Source organism: Trichosurus vulpecula, chromosome 8, assembly GCF_011100635.1.
Source record: "Trichosurus vulpecula isolate mTriVul1 chromosome 8, mTriVul1.pri, whole genome shotgun sequence".
Lineage (NCBI taxonomy): Eukaryota > Metazoa > Chordata > Mammalia > Diprotodontia > Phalangeridae > Trichosurus > Trichosurus vulpecula.
This window is the reverse complement of record NC_050580.1, coordinates 91,931,445-91,949,001: the sequence shown is the minus strand read 5'-3', so window position 1 is coordinate 91,949,001 and position 17,557 is coordinate 91,931,445. Positions and strand designations below refer to the sequence as shown.

General features: G+C 39.5%; 1 protein-coding gene across 1 annotated transcript in view; it reads left to right on the top strand.

The window, feature by feature from the left end:
- Positions 1-2,708: 2,708 nt before the first annotated feature.
- The window catches only part of PLPP4 (phospholipid phosphatase 4), a 166,369-nt gene continuing 151,520 nt past the window's right edge, over positions 2,709-17,557 (top strand). The window contains exon 1 of the mRNA XM_036736545.1: positions 2,709-2,821. Within this exon, the coding sequence (XP_036592440.1) occupies positions 2,709-2,821 (113 nt within the window). The remainder of the gene's footprint in view (positions 2,822-17,557) is intronic.

The window sequence follows — 17,557 nt, the reverse complement described above, 5'->3', positions numbered from 1 at the left end:
TAATTCCTCCCACCAGGTGGGCCTGGAGCTGGAAGTAACAACAGCTGCCCCACCTCCGCTGCCCCCGGGGCTGGAAGCCGAACCTTGAACTCCTTCCACTCCCGCAGCTTTTCCCACTAACCTTCTCCGTGGTCTTTAGTGTTTGTGGGTCGAGGGGTCTGGTAACTGCCGCAGCTCACTGAATCAGGGCACTAGGGCCCCCTCCGCCCGGCTTCTGGTCTGGATGGTCCAAGTCGCTCAGGCTGGGCTCTGCTCCACTCCTTTCCCAGCTCCCAGCTCCGTGTGGAATAGACCTCACCCAGAGACCATCCAGGCTGTCCTGGGCTGGAGCCCTGCTTCCCTCTGCTGTTCTGTGGGTTCTGCCATTCTAGAATTGGTTCAGAGCCATTTTTTATAGGTTTTTGGAGGGACTCGGTATGGAGCTCACTCTAGTCCCTGCTTACCTGCTGCCATCTTGGCCGAGTTAGAACCAGAGATAGCTTCTTGAAGCATGTAAAGGAAAATGATCAGAAGAAGAAGGAAGCCAAAGAAAAAGGCACTTGGGTTCAATTGAAACACCAGCCTGCGCCTCCCAGAGAAGCATACTTTGTGAGAACCAATGGCAAGGAACCTGAGCTGTTGGAACCAATTCCCTACGAATTCATGGCATAAATGACGGCTAAAAAAATAATGAAAAATCTTAGATTATGAAAAAAAAAGATTTTAATAAATCTAGCACCAGATTGTCTCAGTTGGTATGTCTTACAGAGACCATTCCTATTCCTTATCCCAATCTGTCATAAAGATCCCCTCCGGTGGGCAATATTCCCTAGAGATGGGATATTGGCTCAGTAGTAAAAGATTCTCCCTGTCTCTCTGTCTCTGTCTCTGTCTTTCTTTCTGTTATTTATCTGTAAACATAAGAATCTACATGTACATATATTTATACACATATTTATATCTACATACCTACATCTATATCTATTACAAATCTATATACAGATACTGCTACAATAGATGGATCATTGGATAGACATAGATGTTGAGGGTGAATGAACCAGACATATCATCACTGCATAGCCATACCCGGCACTCTGCATGCCAATTCCACAGCCATACAGGACTTAAAAAGTAGTGGGTTCCATTAGAGTATAATTTCCTTAAGGGTAGGGACTGTTTTTGCTTTTTTTTCCTTTGCATCCTCATTGCTTAGCACAATGCCTGACAAGTGGTAAGCACTTGATAAGTACTTGTGAATTGATTAACCATAAACCACAAAAACGAATTGTGGAAAAATAAACCTGTAATGCATGCCTCTGAGTCCCTCTCTAACTGCAGCAGGCAGGGCCACACATCACCACACCCAAGGAAGCAGGAAAGAAAATCCCAGATGGATGCTGCCATCTTCTCTGAGCCTTTTCTGCTGTCTACTTTCCCTAATGAAGTATGCTGAGCTTCCTACAAAAGTTGGACTGACATAGCAAGGGCAAACCAAGCTTGGAGATGGTTCAAAGCTGGCTTCAATACTTGTCCCATCCCTCCTAGGGCTTAGTGGATCCCCTGGTTTATCTCTCCAGGGCGCTTTCGGCTACACTCCTCTGCTTTGAGCCTATTGCTGAAAGCTGCTAGATACTAACCCCTTGATGTTCTCCTTCAGGGCAGGGCTCAAGCTGAGATCATCCATCTTTGTACCCATTTCTAATACAATTATGTTTGAGGGATCTCTGCTCTTTTTTCAGTCCTTGGGAGTTTCCTCATTCTCCTCTCTCCTATAGGGAAGAATGGAAAATTAGCCTTTGTCTTGGCTACCTTGACTTGCTTGTCAGGTAGGACAGTTCATAGTCGGGCTACCAATAGGTTATTCTCTGCTGAGACAGTCAATCAAGCAAACAATCAATAAGCATTTATTGTGCCTATTATGTGCCAGGTACTGAGCTAGATACTAGGAAAGGCCTTCACTTCTTGTGGGGTTAGGGGGAGACATGAATAGCAGACATACAGGTCCCTTTTTCTTCCCCTTCTTGGTATATTTTCCTCCTGTTCAGAATGACCTACAGAGTGTGATTTTTTTCAAAATCCCACATCTCCTCCCACCTTGCTACTCCCAAATGATTCTTCCTCCAGGACATTAAGATTTAGAGGTAGTAGGGACTTTAGGGTTCTTTTCAACCTCTTCATTTTATAGAAGAGGAAACCAGAGGTCCAGAAAGGAGAAGGGGCCTACCCAAAGTCACAGTGGAAGAATATCGACAAGAGTCAAACCCAAGCTCTCTGAGTCCAAATCCATGCTTTCCCTGCTACAACAGGGAATTTGTATTCTAGTTGTCTGGATAACACATCTGCAATCACAGAAGAATGCTTAGTGCAGTGAGGGTCATGGGAGATGCCGTAAAGTGAGTCAAGAGATCTCAATTTTACTCTTGGCTCCTCTGTTTAGTAGCACTGTGACCTCAAGGCAGTAACTTCACATTTTTAGGCCATAAGAAGACCAGAGGGGGTTGTTTTGGGTGATCACTGAATTTCTTCCTGAAGTCAAAATTCTATTATTTCTATGTCAAAAAGTGTGAATTAACATAGCACAAGCTTCCTCTATTGATGTTGATGATATGAAGATTAGAAGAGGAGGCTTCGCAGGAGGAGGTGAGTTTTGAGATCGATTCTGAAGAGGATGGTTATCATGACATCTATAAGACTAAGGAGATGGGGGGCATTCCACATGCTGGCCAAGCATGGAGGCAGCAATCAGCAAAATTTGTGGTTTGGAGCAGCCAGATAAGATTGTCTGGAGGGAAGAGATAATAGAAGTGATGAGCAAGGTATTGTGTGAGATGGAGAGGCAAAGGTGAGTGACCAGGAAGACCAGGAAAAAAATGGACTTAATGGAATAGGCAACAGTGAACTGAGGTGATAAAAGAGATATTAGAAGTAAATTACTCCTACTGACATAATGTACAGAACAGACTGGAGGCTGAGAGACCAGTTTGGTGTCTCTTGCAGTAATTTAAATGTGAACTGATGTGACTTTGCACAGTCCTGCCTCACTCAAATCAAAGTCAACTGCAAGTCATGTCATCATCAACCTGATGTCCTGGTACTCTTTGAGAACAAAGGACAAACACAACAAAAGCCCTTGAAAATAAAATTTGGCAAAAGTAGGGGAGCAAAGGTGAAGGACATAATAGGAACATAGAATCTTTTTTTTTGAAGGGGGAAGGCAGGGCAGTTAAGTGACTTGCCCAAGGTCACACAGCTAGTGAGTGTGTCAGGTGTCTGAGCCTGGATTTGAACTCAGGTCCTCCTGACTCCAGGGCCGGTGTTCTACTCACTGCACCACCTAGCTGCCCCAGAACATAGAATCTTAAAGAGAGAAGGAACCTTAGAAGACATTTAGCCCAACTTCCTACATATGTAAAAAGCTTCCCTTAGACATCTCTCCAAGATGATCATTCATCTTTAACATTCACCAGTAATCTAATTGCTCCATGAAGCAGTTCTTTCATTGTTGGATTGCTCCAATTAGGGAAGAAAAAAGAACTTAAATTGAATTAGAGCTACCTCCTTGTGGTTGAGTAAATTGCCTACTTCGTTGTTGAATAGGTCTCATTGTTATATATCTTCATTTTGATAGTTTTTCTACATTGTTTTTAGTTCTGCCCCCCATCAGTTATACAAGAACACGTTAAATTTTCTAGGTAAATAGAGATACAAGGCTGAAGAGGAATTACAGCATTTAGAATGGTTTAACGTGTAGCTCTGGAGTCATCAGAGGGTAGGTGATGGATGAAATCACTGTGCCAGATGATCTCAAAGAAATCAGTGAAAAGGGAGAATATTATGAGGTTTAGTATTGATGTGGAGGTTTTAGCTAATAGAAATAAAATAAGTAGAGTGAGCAAAGAAGAGAGAGAATAGGGCGGGGGAATCTTAGGAGACCCAGAGGATCAACTTCATGTCCCTTAACAAGGGTCCAATGCTGTATTTGCCTGTGCTGTGCTGTAACTCTGTGACCGCTCCCCTCCCTGCCCCCTGCAACTTGCTCTTGTTTAATGGATAGTTTCTGCCTTTGATTTACCCCATATTGAGCCATTATTATCTTTGAATATGAAGGTCTTAAAGTCTAAAGGTACTGTTTCCTTCTTGGATCCTGAGAAGTAGGGAGCTAATTTGTCAGTGGTGTCACAAAAGGGAAATATGAAGAAGCAGTTCTTAGTGTCATGGAGCCTTTGTAGGCTAATTTAGGTTGGGTGTACCTATTATCTCCCCTACTTCCTCTACAGTATTCCTCTTCTCCCTCATCCATCTGTCGCCCAATGCTTTTGATAGCATCCCCCCAGATGTCTCTGGAGACAACATCAAACTAGATAAAATGCTTGATGTTTGAATTGAAACAATTCAGGCAATCTTTGATATTGAAAGTAGAGAACGTGCAGTTTTTGGCAATTATTGATGGGGCTGCTTTCTTTCTCTTGTTCAGGCTATCAGGAAGAGCGACATGCCTGCAAATTGATGTTTCAATGGGAAACTAGTGGTTGAAATACAAACAACTGCTGTTGGACCGATTAGTCTTAATAAACACTCTAGCAAATAAATAACCAGGCAGATAATAGGCCTCTAATCACAGGGCTTTTGGGAACAGGGAGAGAGAGAGAGGCACCTGCATGTTCACTACAAGATAAGAGTTCGTATGGAACATTCTGGGTATAAAGTTCTTGGAGAATATTGAATACCTATTGTCCCCCATCTCTGTCCAAGCCAACAAGGGTCAATTCAACCCAACAACATTTATTGAGTACTTCTTCTGTGCAAGATACTCTACTAACTTCTGGGGATATGAAGACAAAAACACAGCATTCCTGGTCCTCAAGGAATTTATATTCTCCTGGGGTGGGGCTAGGGACACAACATATACACATAAGTAAAGACAGTAATTTCAGAAAGGGTAGTGTACTAACAACTGGGGAGGAGTAAGGAAAAATATTATGGGGGGAAGTGGTGGCTGAAATGTGCTTTGAAGGAAGTTAAGGATTCTAGCAGATAGTGATGAAGCAAGGAGAACAATAAAGGTGGGAATATCAAACAGTTCTAGGGAGGCATGTGGAATAGTCAATAGATATTGATCTTGGATTCAGGCTGACCTGGGTTCAGTTCCTTCCTCCAGAACATATTATACCTACGGCCCTTAACTTCTCAGTGCCTCAGGCAACTGTATAAAGGTATACATTTTTAAAAAGTTATTTAGTTTTAGTTTACAACATTCAGTTCCACAAGTTTTTGAGTTCCAAATTTTCTCCCTTCCCCCCTCTTCTCCAAGACAGTATACAATCTGATATACGCTCTTACATATACATTGACATTAGACATATTTCACATTAGTCATGTTGAAAAGAAGAATTATAACAAATGGAATGAATCACGAGAAAGAAGAAACAAAACAAAAGAGAGAGAGAGAGAGCAAATAGTATGCTATGATCAGCATTCTGACTCTGTAATTCTTTCTCTGGATGTGGATAGCATTTTCCATTGTGAGCCTTTTGGAGTTGTCTTAGAACCTTGCATTGCTGAGAAGAACCAAGTCTATCAGCGTTAGTCATCACAGATACAATGTGTCTGTAATTGTGTACAGTGTTCTCCCGGTTCTGCTCCCTTCACTCAGCATCAGATCATATAAGTCTTTCCAGGTTATTATGAAGTCCATCTGCTCCTCATTTCTTATAGCACAATAGTATTCCATTACATTTATATACCACAACTTACTCAGCCATTCCCCATTTGATGTGTATCCTCGCAATTTGCAGTTCTTTGCCACCATAAGAACAGCTGCTACAAATATTTTTGTACATGTGGGTTCTTTTCCCATTTGTATGATCTCTTTGGAATACAGACCTAGAAGTGGTATTGCAGGGTCAAAGGGTATGCACAGTTTTATAGCTCTTTGGGCATAGTTCCAAATTGCTCTCCAAAATGGTTGGATCAGTTCACAACTCCACCAATAATGCATTAGTGTTCCAATTATCTCACATCTGCTCCAGCATTTATAATTTTCTTGTTTTGTCATGTTAGCCAATCTGACAGGAGAGATGTGGTACCTAAGAGTCGTTTTGATTTGCGTTTCTCTAATCAATAGTGATTTAGAGCATTTTTTTCATGTGACTATAGATATTTTAAATTTCTTCCTCTGAAAACTGCCTGTTCATATCCTTTGACCATTTATCAATTTGGGTAAAACTATAAATTATGGAGGAGTTGGTGATATACATCAAGGAATGGTTTCTCACTATTCACTTTATTTTGATTGAAAGCACAATGCAGCTCTCATCTTTTTTTAAAGCAAGGTTTCAAATGCTTCTTTTTATTGAATATTTTTTTTCATTGTCAGTCAGTCTAAGTATGGGGGTCACAAATGTGACCTGTCCTCAAGAAGCATGCAATCTAATGGGAAAAGAAAACACATAAAAGGAACCTGAAAAGGAGTGGTAAGAGCTCATCATGAGAATATGATGGACTCCAGTCAAAGGAGTTCAAGCTGGTGAGAAATAAAGAACTGACTGGCTTGAGGGCCCTTTGTAAATGTATGCTTTGGGATGAGTTCTTTGCTCTACCCTGCAGCCCTCTGATCAGAGGGGCAGAAGATCCTGGGGGTATTAATGAGGTATGAGTAACAAAGCTGATACAATTTTACAGGATGAGTTTCCTGATGAGGAATTTTTCTGTGGAGCATGATAGAATCCAGTCTAAGGAGTACAACCAGGTGAGAAATGAATGATCTTTTTAGGGTCTGTCAAAATAAATACTTCCATTCCTTTCCATAGTTTCTGATGGGTGCAGAAAAATCTTCTGTTATTCAAATGTTCTTTTCTTTATATTTGAAAGTTTTTCTCCTGGAATTCACACTATTTGCTGTCATTAGAACTTTAAATTTAATCACTATAAGTCTTAGAGTGTGAAACATAGGTTGTCCCTCCCTAGCCCTACCCTGTCAGTCAGTAGGTTTTTTGTAGTGTTTTGTTTTCTATATTGTGAAAGGGGAGGGAATATCTTGAATGAAGAGTTGAAGCACCATATAGGGACAGGAGTTAAAATTTTATTGCCATTCACAAGGGGGAAAGAGGAAAACAGATGCCTGGCAGGGGCGGGGGGATAGTTCCAGTGTGTGCCCCACTCCCTACCATTGCTTTTAGTCCAAGGGAAGCACACAATGGATGGTTTGGAATATGCAACTCTGTAACGGTATTCACACTGTGGTAAAAAGCCTGAAGGTCCTTATGGCTTAAATTTATATGGAGTTTTAGATAAAGAACTGACAGGACCCTAATAGGACACTGCCTTATTATCTATGGAAGAAGAGAGTGGGATAATCTAGTTCTGTGAAAGGAGGGTATTTTTTTTTCAGTTGCCTAATAACGAATGATGGGCAGGAGCCCAGGAAGTCATTCTTAACTGGGCCACACAAGAGGCTGGAGGTTTTTTTAGCTTTACCTTTTGTATGTCCAGTGGGGTTGGGGGCCATACCAGTCAAGCCACTTTTCACTGGCTCACATTTTCTGTATTTAGAAGTTCTGGACAATTTTTGTGTATTATTTCTCGCATTATGGTATTCCGGTTTTTTAGTTTGTCACACTCTTCTGGGAGACCTTTAATCTTTATGTTGTCTCTGTGAATTCTGTCTTTGAAATTGTTGTGTTTTGATAGTACAGAAAGCTTTATTGCTTTTGGCTCCTCTTCTTCCAGTTGTCCTTGATTCAGTACATTAATATTTCCAGTCTGTTGTTCTCTCTTTCACTTCTTTGGAGAGACTTGACTCCATGGATCCATATTTTTTTCCTCTTCTGCTAATTATTTATGCTCTGCAGACCATAGATTCTGTCATTTGTTTCCTTCTATCTTCTTTTCTCAAGATTCTGATTTCTCTGTTTGAGCTGTTCTGAACATCCTGCTGTGGTTCCATTACCTCTTGGGAAGCCACAGTATTCTGCATTTCATTGAATATTAGTTTAGTTTCCTTCATCTTGGAATATTTATTTTGAGACATTTGAAATTTTTTAGAAATCTTGGCAGTCATCTGCCCTTCTAATTTTCTTATCTCCTGTATAGACTTACCTGCTTTTTCGCTAAATTTTCTTCCTCCTGTGATCATAGGTAGTTTTAGTCTCTTCCTTTATATTCCTCTATCACTTTCTGACTTCTCCTTTAATGGTAGATTTCCTTGCCCCTTCTGGAAGCACTTCCCCCATCCCACTCCACTGCCATGAATTTCATAGTTATTTTATCCTCCTTCCACATTAGTAATCTCAGTTTTTACCAGCCTTGTTCCCTACTCCAAAGAGCTTCTGGGAAGATAAGGCTGGCCCCAGGTAGATTTTACTTCTGTTTTCTTCATGCCTAGAGTAGCCGTATCTGTTGTCTCCTGCCCAAGTTTCCTCTGATCTTTAGTTCTTTGAATTAGCTTGAATGATCACATGTGCCAGTCTTCCTGGGTTTAGGGGGTGGCATAATGGGTGTTCTTTTTTAAAAATATTTTTTATTAATTTAATTAAATATTTTCCATATATATAAACATTCATTAAAAATTAATTTTCTCCTTCCCTCTTACCCCTACACCCCTTGTAAATGCAAGCAATGTATATCAATTACACATGTGAAATAATGCTAAACATAGTTCCATATTAGTCATGTTGTAAAAGAAAACACACACATAAAATAAGAAACATAAAAAAGTTTTTAAAAGTATGCTTCAATTTGCATTCAGCGTTTATTAATTCTCTCTCTGGAGGTGAATAGCATTTTTCATTATGATTCTTTCAAAATTGTCTGGTATCATCCTATTGATCAGAATAGCCAAGTCATTCACAATTGATCATCACACCATGTTGCTGTTACTGTGCACAATGTTTTCCTGGTTCTGTTCACTTTGTATCAGTTCATACAAGTCTTCACAGATTTTTTGAGACCATCCTGTCCATCATTTCTTATAGTGGAATAGTATTCCATCACAATCTTATACCACAACTTGTTCAGCCATTCCGCATTTGATGGATAGATGGAAATCTCCTCAATTTCCAACTCTGCCAGCACAAAAGAACTGATATATATATATATATATATATATATATATATATATATATATATATATATATACACACACATATATATGGATATATATATCCATATGTATATATGGATATATATATGTGTGTGTATGTATATGTATATGTATACACACACATATACACACACACACATATATACACACACACGTATACACAGACACACACATGCGCGCACGCGCACACACACACACACACACACACACATATATAAAAACACAAATAGGTCTTTGATCTCTTTGAGAGACCTAGTAGTAGTGGTATTATTGGGACAAAGAGAATGCACAGTTTTATAGCCCTTTGGGTATAGTTCCAAATTATTCTCTAGAATGCATAGCCTAGCTCAAAACTCCACCACCAAGAGTGCATTAGTGTACCAATTTTTTCCACATCCCCTCCAGCACTTGTTATTTTCCTTTTCTGTCAATATGCTAGGTGTGAGGTAATATCTAAGTTGTTTTAATTTGCATTTCTCTAATCAATAGTGATTCAGAGCAGTTTTTCATGTGACTATTGATAGATTTGATTTCTTCTTCTGAAAAAGGCCTATTCATATCCTTTGGCCATTTATCAATTGGAGAATGTCTCATTTAAAAAAAATTGGCTCAGTTCCCTTTATATTTGAGAAATGAGGCCTTTATCAGAGAAACTTGCTCTAAACATTTCCCCAAGATTCCTGTTTTCCTTCTAATTTTGACTGCATTAGTTCATTTGTACAAAACCTTTTTAATCTCATATAATCAAAATCATCCATTTTGCTTCCTGTTATCCTCTATATCTTTTGTTTGGTCACAGACTCTTCCCTTATCCTTAGATCTTGGTGGGTATAATTTTCCATGCTCCTTTAATTTACTTATGATATCACCCTTTATGCCTAAATCTTATTCATTTTGAATTTATCTTGGTATATGGTATGAGATGTCTAATTTCTTCAAAACTGCTTTCCACCTTTCCCAGCAATTTTTATCAAATGGTAAATTCTTATTTTGACAGCATTCATCTTTGGGTTTATCAAACACTGGATTACTATGGTGATTTACTATGGTGTGTTGTGTACTTAATTTATTCTACTCAGTGGGCGTTCTTGATAGAATTTCTACTGTCTTTGGTGTTCCCTAACCTAAAAGTCACTCAGGCAGCAGGAAACACCCAAACTCCCTTTTATACTTCCTCTTTCTCCCCATCCTTGCTCCTTCTTCTCCTGCCTGTTTCTCCTCATCTCCCTCCTCCCTCTTTCTTTTCTTTCCTCTCCCTCCTCCTCTTCCTTTTCTCATGCCTCAATAAAGTTGATGTCCACAGTTTATTACAAAAAGACAGTCAGGGAAGGACAGGGGCAAGATGTACTATCAAAGACCACAACTGCAGGGAAGTTTCTGAGTTCCAAAGCACAAACATGTGGGTTGGTTTATGTGTCTACCCCTGCCAGAGTTTAGAGGCTGGTAAGTAAAGGGTGCTGAGTGAGCTTTCCCTTAAAGTTTAGCGTTCTCTGCCATTAATTCATATAGCTGTTACCTTGTTGGGCTTCTTGCTTTTGTATACTGTGGATTCATCCGGATTTGTTATGCCTCTGGCTCATAGTTTCCTTCCTTCTTTTCCTTCTTTCCTTCCTTTCCTTCCTTTCCTTCCTTTCCTTCCTTCCCTTCCTTCCTTCCTTCCTTCCTTCCTTCCTTCCTTCCTTCCTTCCTTCCTTCCTTCCTTCCTTCCTTCCTTCCCTTCCTTCCCTTTCTCCCTCCCTCTCTCTCTCTCTCTCTCTCTCTCTCTCTCTCTCTCTCTCTCTCTCTCTCTGTTTCTGTCTCTCTGTCTCTTTTTCTCCCTCCCTCCCTCTCTCCCTTCCTTCCTCCCCTGCCTTTTTTCCCTTTCTCTCCTTTTTCACCGTTAGTGGCAAGTGGAAATGTCTGGCATTCTATCTTATTGGTCACATGTCCTAGAATTCCCATAATACAGTTCTAAATGGAGAATGTTGTTTGTAGTGATCCATCAGAGGAGCAATAAGACACTGCATAGTGGTTGCTATTTGGGATTATACAGTAGACACTTTCGGCAATTCATGTTAAGGCAAGCATGTTTGATTTTTTTCAAAACAGCTGCCTCCTAACCCAAGGGGCCAAGTGCTAATTATCTAATTATGTTGATTCCTAGATTCATGGATGTTTTGAAAGAGGAGCTGGCTACCAATCAACTTTATCAATTGTCTCTAATCCATCCATAAACTTTGTCAAGTTCCTAAATATGCAGTTACCACTCTGGACCTACCCACAGGAGTTTATAATCCATTGAGCTTGTCTAAATGTGTCATTCCTAAAGATCAATAATAATAAATATTCCTAGCAGTTTTCCATACCAAGTATACGGGTCCTTTTTCTCATTTAATATTAATACCATTAGTAACAAGAATATTTCACATCTTTGGAGTGTTTTATGTATATTATTCACAGAGAGCCAGAAAGGACCTTGTCCTTCATCATCTGATCTAATCACCTCGTTGATGGTCTTATGGGAGAGGCAGTACAAATACTATTACTCCTCTCTTGCAAAAGAAGAAAATAGAGTTCACACAGAAGTAACCTGACCACAATCAAACATTCATTCTTTCATTAAAGTAACAAAAACAACCCCACATATTGATTGAATACCTACCATGTAATCTATGATTCTTCCCTTGATGTAATCTGTAGACCTAGGAGGGGAGAGATAAAATATGTACCTAGACAAATATAACGTAAATTAGGAATTGATATGTGTGTGAGAGGAATATAATATGTTAACTACGAGATGATATTAGAGAGAAATCATTTGCAGCTAGTAAGTGACAGACCTGGGACAACCTTCTCCTTCTGAATACTTTCTCTGCTCTGGGTTGTTATGATGTTGTTTCCCTTGGTATTCCTCCTACCTCTCTGACGACTCCTTCTCAGTCTCCTTTTCTTACTCGTCATCTTTGTTATAGCCCCCCACTAGGAGTACTCCAAGACATTGTGCTGGGCCCTCTTTTCTTCACTCCCTACATCCTCTCTCAGTGATGTCATAATCTCCCATGGGTTTAATTATCATCTGATATTAATCTGGTAGTTAAATGTGATCATTATCATCATGGCTCCCATATATACACATGTAGCATATCATATGTTATAGGTGTGTACTATCTATGCCTATGTTGTATATCATATTGTAATATATTTATATATATATATATATGAATACCTGTTGTTTTCATATCCTTTGGATTCTTCTGGAATTATGTATACATATATACATATATATGTATATGTATATGTGTATATATATATATATATATATATATATATGTCCATATACACATATGGGCATACCTACAGAAATGTGTGCATATACATACATATACGCTTATACATATGAGTGCATATACAAATATGCATATGTATGTGTATATACATGTATATATACTTTGCTTTGGATTTGGAACTTTTAAAATATAAATAAAAATTCCTAAAAGTTGTTCTGGAAATTGGGTTCCTTATAAATTTCTTTATATACAGGTATGTGTATATATATATATATATATATATATACACACACACACACACACACACACACACACACACACACACACGTACATGTGTATCTGTATTGTATATATGTATATGTTTGCATATACATGTGTATGTATATAAATATAAGTCTATCATCTATGTATGTATGTATGTATGTATGTGTGTATCTATCTCCAGCCCTAGTCTCTTCTCTGAACTCCAGGCCTGTTGGTGTCTTGGAGATATACCAAACTTCACAGGTACAAAACATCTTTTTTTCCATTCAAGGCTCGATTCTCTGGTTACTTCTTCTATAATAATTTGCTTGATCCCTTCAGGTGAAAGTGGTCTCTCTTTCTTTAAATGTTCACATACTGTCTTTTAGGTTTTTGGCATGTGTTTTATCTCTCACTATTAGATTATAGGGCAGCTCAGTGGCAAAGTGGATAGAGTGTTAGACCTGGACCTGAGTTCAAATCCTACCTCACCTACTCACTATCTATGTGACCCTGAGCAAGTCACTTTAATCCCTGTTTGCCTCAGTTTCCTCATCTGTAAAATGAGCTAGAGAAGAAAATGGCAAACCACTCCAGCATCTTTGCGAAGAAAACTCCAAATGGGGTAACAAAGAGTCAGACAAAAGTGAAAATGACTGAACAATAAGAAGAATTTAGATTGTAAATCTCATGAAGATAGAAGGGAGTGTTTTTCATCCTCCTATCTCCTCCAATACCTAGCACACAGTATTTTATATTTAATAGTCCCTTAATAAGTGTTTGTTGAATTGCATTGGCTAATAAATGTGGGGCCCTTTTCCTCATGTAATAAATTTCACTGCTTTCCTGTTGCTGTTCAGTCATTTCCTATTAGCTGAGTGGTAAGAAGTCAGGCATAGAGCTCTCCTCCTGTCTTATCACTATATTAGTTTCTCATGCCTGGCCTTACTGGATCAGTCTTGTTTAGGTTAAAATTCATCTTTGCTATTCACCCTTTTGCATTTTATTTGTTCATGACTCAAACATTCCACTCAAAACACTTAGTTAAAGAAATCAGAATAACATTTTTTCCTTTGAGATTATTCTTTCTTTACCACTGACATTAGACAGAAGCTAGAATGGGCAGTTGCTGTATGTAGATACTTTTTTACCCTAAGTGGCTGCACATTCAGCTAAAAAAAATACAATGATATCTCAGAGAGAATCAGGTTTCAAACATCCCCCCAAATGCCACTGTACTGTCCGGCACCCTCATTTCCCCTCCTGTTAATTGTCATTGAGAAAAATTCCAAGACATTCATTAGGTTGAACATTTTCAAAGAAACTATTCAGGTTCTACTGAGGAGCAGGCAAATCTCTAGGTGGCTTATCTTAATTAAAATTAGAGTACAGCAGCCCTTCAAATTAAATTTTATTTTTACTGTGTTTTACCTTGAGTGATGGGCTGCATTATCTCCTGCTCCACGGTCCTTGCTCAGCAGGTTGTGTTGATATCTCGGTGCTGTCTGGTCACTCAGGCCCATGCCAGTGCATTCTACCAGGTTCTGGCTCAGAACCAAGTCCCAAGAAGAGATACTAAACATAGACAGAACTTTTGTCCAAGTGCATCAAGTTGAAAGTTTAATTGGAGACTGACACTCATCAGAAAAAATGATATTCTTTTTCTCTCTTTCAGTCTGTTGCCTTTTCCTTTTCTCTGAAGACCTTTACTTTCCTGTCACTTAAGAATTGATTAATTACTTAACTATGTGTCACGGACTATGTAAAGTGCTGGGAATGCAAAGAAAGGCAAAAAACAGTCCTTGCTCTCCAGGGGCTTACATTGTAATTGGAGAGACAATATGTAAATAATTAAGCAAATATAAGACATATACAGAGTAGAGGGAAGGTAAACTGAGAGGAGGAGGTACTAGTAGCCGGAGGGATGGGGAGAGATTTCTTGCAGGAGGTAGGTTTTGAACTGAGTTTCAAGGAAGCCAAGGAAACTCTTTGAAGAGAGAAAGGAGAGCTCTAGAAATGATGGGCAGCCAGTGCAAAGATGGCAGATGGAGTGTGATGACCAAGGAACAGCAAATAGATCAGTGTTGTTGGGTCATAGAATAAGCAGAGAGGGATTAGGGCAACTAGGTGGCATAGTGGATAAAGTGATAGCCCTGGAGTCACAAGGATCTAAATTCAAATCTGGTCTCAGATGTTTACTAGCCGTGGGACCCTGGGCAAGTCGTTTAACCATGTTTGCCTCAGTTTTTTCATCTGTAGAATGAGCTGGAGAAGGAAATGGCAAACCACTCCAATATTTTTGCCAAGAAAACTGCAAATGGGGTCATGGAGAGGCAGACATGATTGAAACCACTCAACAAGAGAACAATTAAGGATGATAAAACCGGAAGGAAGGGGCCAAGTTATAAAGAATTTCAAACACCAAGGAGAAGTAGTTAGCTGTATGTGAGTCCTTGGGATGCCCCTACATCATAGGGATGCCTTGGACTTTTTGGTTTGCTGCTTATGACTTACGACAATTATTTGCTTTCAAGGGGATTTCAATCCTTGGGACTTCTGAACTGACCCTGCCCCAGAAGTCTCTTTAAACCAGTTTGAGATTTTAGGAAATGAGTTAAAAGTCCTTCTCTTACCTTCTTGTAGACACAGGCTGTGTTTAAGTTTGCATGTCCTTCAGAAAACTTGTCACAAAGAACTAGCCATGTCCTGACTCACCATAACAATTGGAACCACTTTCAACTCAACCTTTAGAGCCCCTAGGTATTAAGCAACTGCTTTTGGTTGATCTCAATCTGTTCTCCAGTTGAACCAGCAATGTATCTCATCACCACCTATCTATTCACTTAGCCTCCTCTAACCTGGCCTATCCTTCTTCCTGTTTTCTCTTTTGTGGTTTTTTAAGGTGATATATTTCATGAGTGACCTGTGCTGATGGGACTCTTTTCTTTCTCTGATCAGTTTGTGTTTTATCTTTTCTGTCTTTTGCTGTCCTTTCCACCTTTTCCATTTTTTCCCTTTCTCCTTTTAGCAAAGTCATGTTTTCCTTTGTGTATTTGCTTTGAGGTTGCAACTTTCTAAAACATAAAAAAATCTTTCTCAAAATTGTTCTGGCAAGTAGCTGCCTTATTTGGTGAGAGCTTAATGACCAAAAGAGAGGGGTGTGTGTGTGTGTGTGTGTGTGTGTGTGTGTGTGTGTGTACTGTAGACATTTGGTAGAAGATATTTCTGGTTAGATCTTTTTCTTCCCATCCTTTGGACAAGCATTTTCTCAAGTCCAAGACGCAGAAACATTTCACAATTTCTGTCATTTACTTTCAATGGAAGAGTAATCTTGTTCCCCTCCCCCCACCCCACCGAACCCCAGTGGAAATGTTTGAAAATATTTACGCTCTATTTTCACTTAACTAATTTACACAATGCTTTATAAGGTGTCACATATGATTTCTGGATATTTTGTTTGTACAAAATATGCTTATGTTTCAGCATATGCCCCATTGCAAATGTTTGAAAATGTTTATACTTAGATGAATCTACAAGACAGAAGTAGCTTCAAATATCCTGTGTCTTTTGGATATGCACATTTTAAAATTGTGTATGTCTATGGCACACCCATCTGGTAACAGATGGAGGAGGCAAACATGATTTTCCTGGGCAGCTTTGTTTTCCATCTACCCCCACCCTACTTACCCAGAATAGTTTTCAGATGCATGCATGCTAACTCTGTCTCCAGTCTCACTCTATGACCCATAGCAACTACATGTCCCTCCCTCATCCTCTGCTGCTCACTGCTACCTGTCCCCTCCTGTTTGGTTGAACTTATCTTCCTGGCATTGGATTCTGTTCAGTTTCAGACTGGCTTCTATCCAAAGAGAACTTCTCCAAATGGAAACATCTTGGGGCAGGAGGTTTTATTTAAATCAGATACTTTTGCAGGAGTAGTTAGTTAATTCAGAGTGTTAGGGAGAAGAGATATGGTAGGAAGATCATTTTTGTATAAGGCTGGTAGTTTGAGTGTTTAGGCAGAGATAAGTAGGGTTGGTCATATGGCAAATGTTTTCTTCCAGTGTGAGTCTTCCTCTCCTATTTCCACTGCTAGTTTTAGATGAACTGTCCTCTGTGCTCACTTTGCCCTTCCTTCCCCTCTATCAATACCAGCTATCATTAAAGGGTCTAATATCACCAGTTTGCACTGTAGTGTAAGAGGTAAATTGCAGAATCATAGAACTTTATGGTGAGTCTATACCTTAAAGGCTTCCTAATGCTAGAGAGGGAGGTGATTGTCTTCTGTTCTGACCTGGTCAGACTGCATCTAGAATATTGTATTCAGTCTTGAATGCCATATTTTAAGAATAATGTTGATGAGTGTAACGGCAACCACACCGGCATACCCAGGACGGCTGCTAGTGCAGGCTCTTTTATCTGCTTTACTAGGAAAGACAGCCATTTCAGGGGTCAACAATCTTCTTTAATTAAACAGAAAAAATACAGAGAAGAGAACTAAAGATCGACAGACAGGGCTCTACTGCCTGAATCAAAGCAAAACTGCTATATATACTTTACATTCACCACTGGATCAAGAGAGCCTTTACCTCTGAGCAGTTGGGGAGCTCTGAACATGTGACCACTCAGAGTCTCGACCCGGGAATCACAAGATCCTTCTTGTAAGCGAGCCCCCAAAGCAAAAAGCTCACTTCTCAGAATATATTCTCTTTCAGCTGTTCAGAGCCAGAACTCTCCTGACTCAGTGCCTAATTAGAAATTAACAAAAAGTGTGTAAGCCTTCGTACAAGCAAGCAAGTTTCCCTTAATGGGCTCCACATGAGGCCTATGGCTGGTGAAGATCTTATTCCCCATTGACCTTACAATGGGTGAGAGAGTGAGTATCCCAAAGAGGGCAACCAGGATATTGAAAGAACTGGAAACTTTTCTACATAAGAATTGACTGAAGGAAATAGGAATGTTTAGTAGT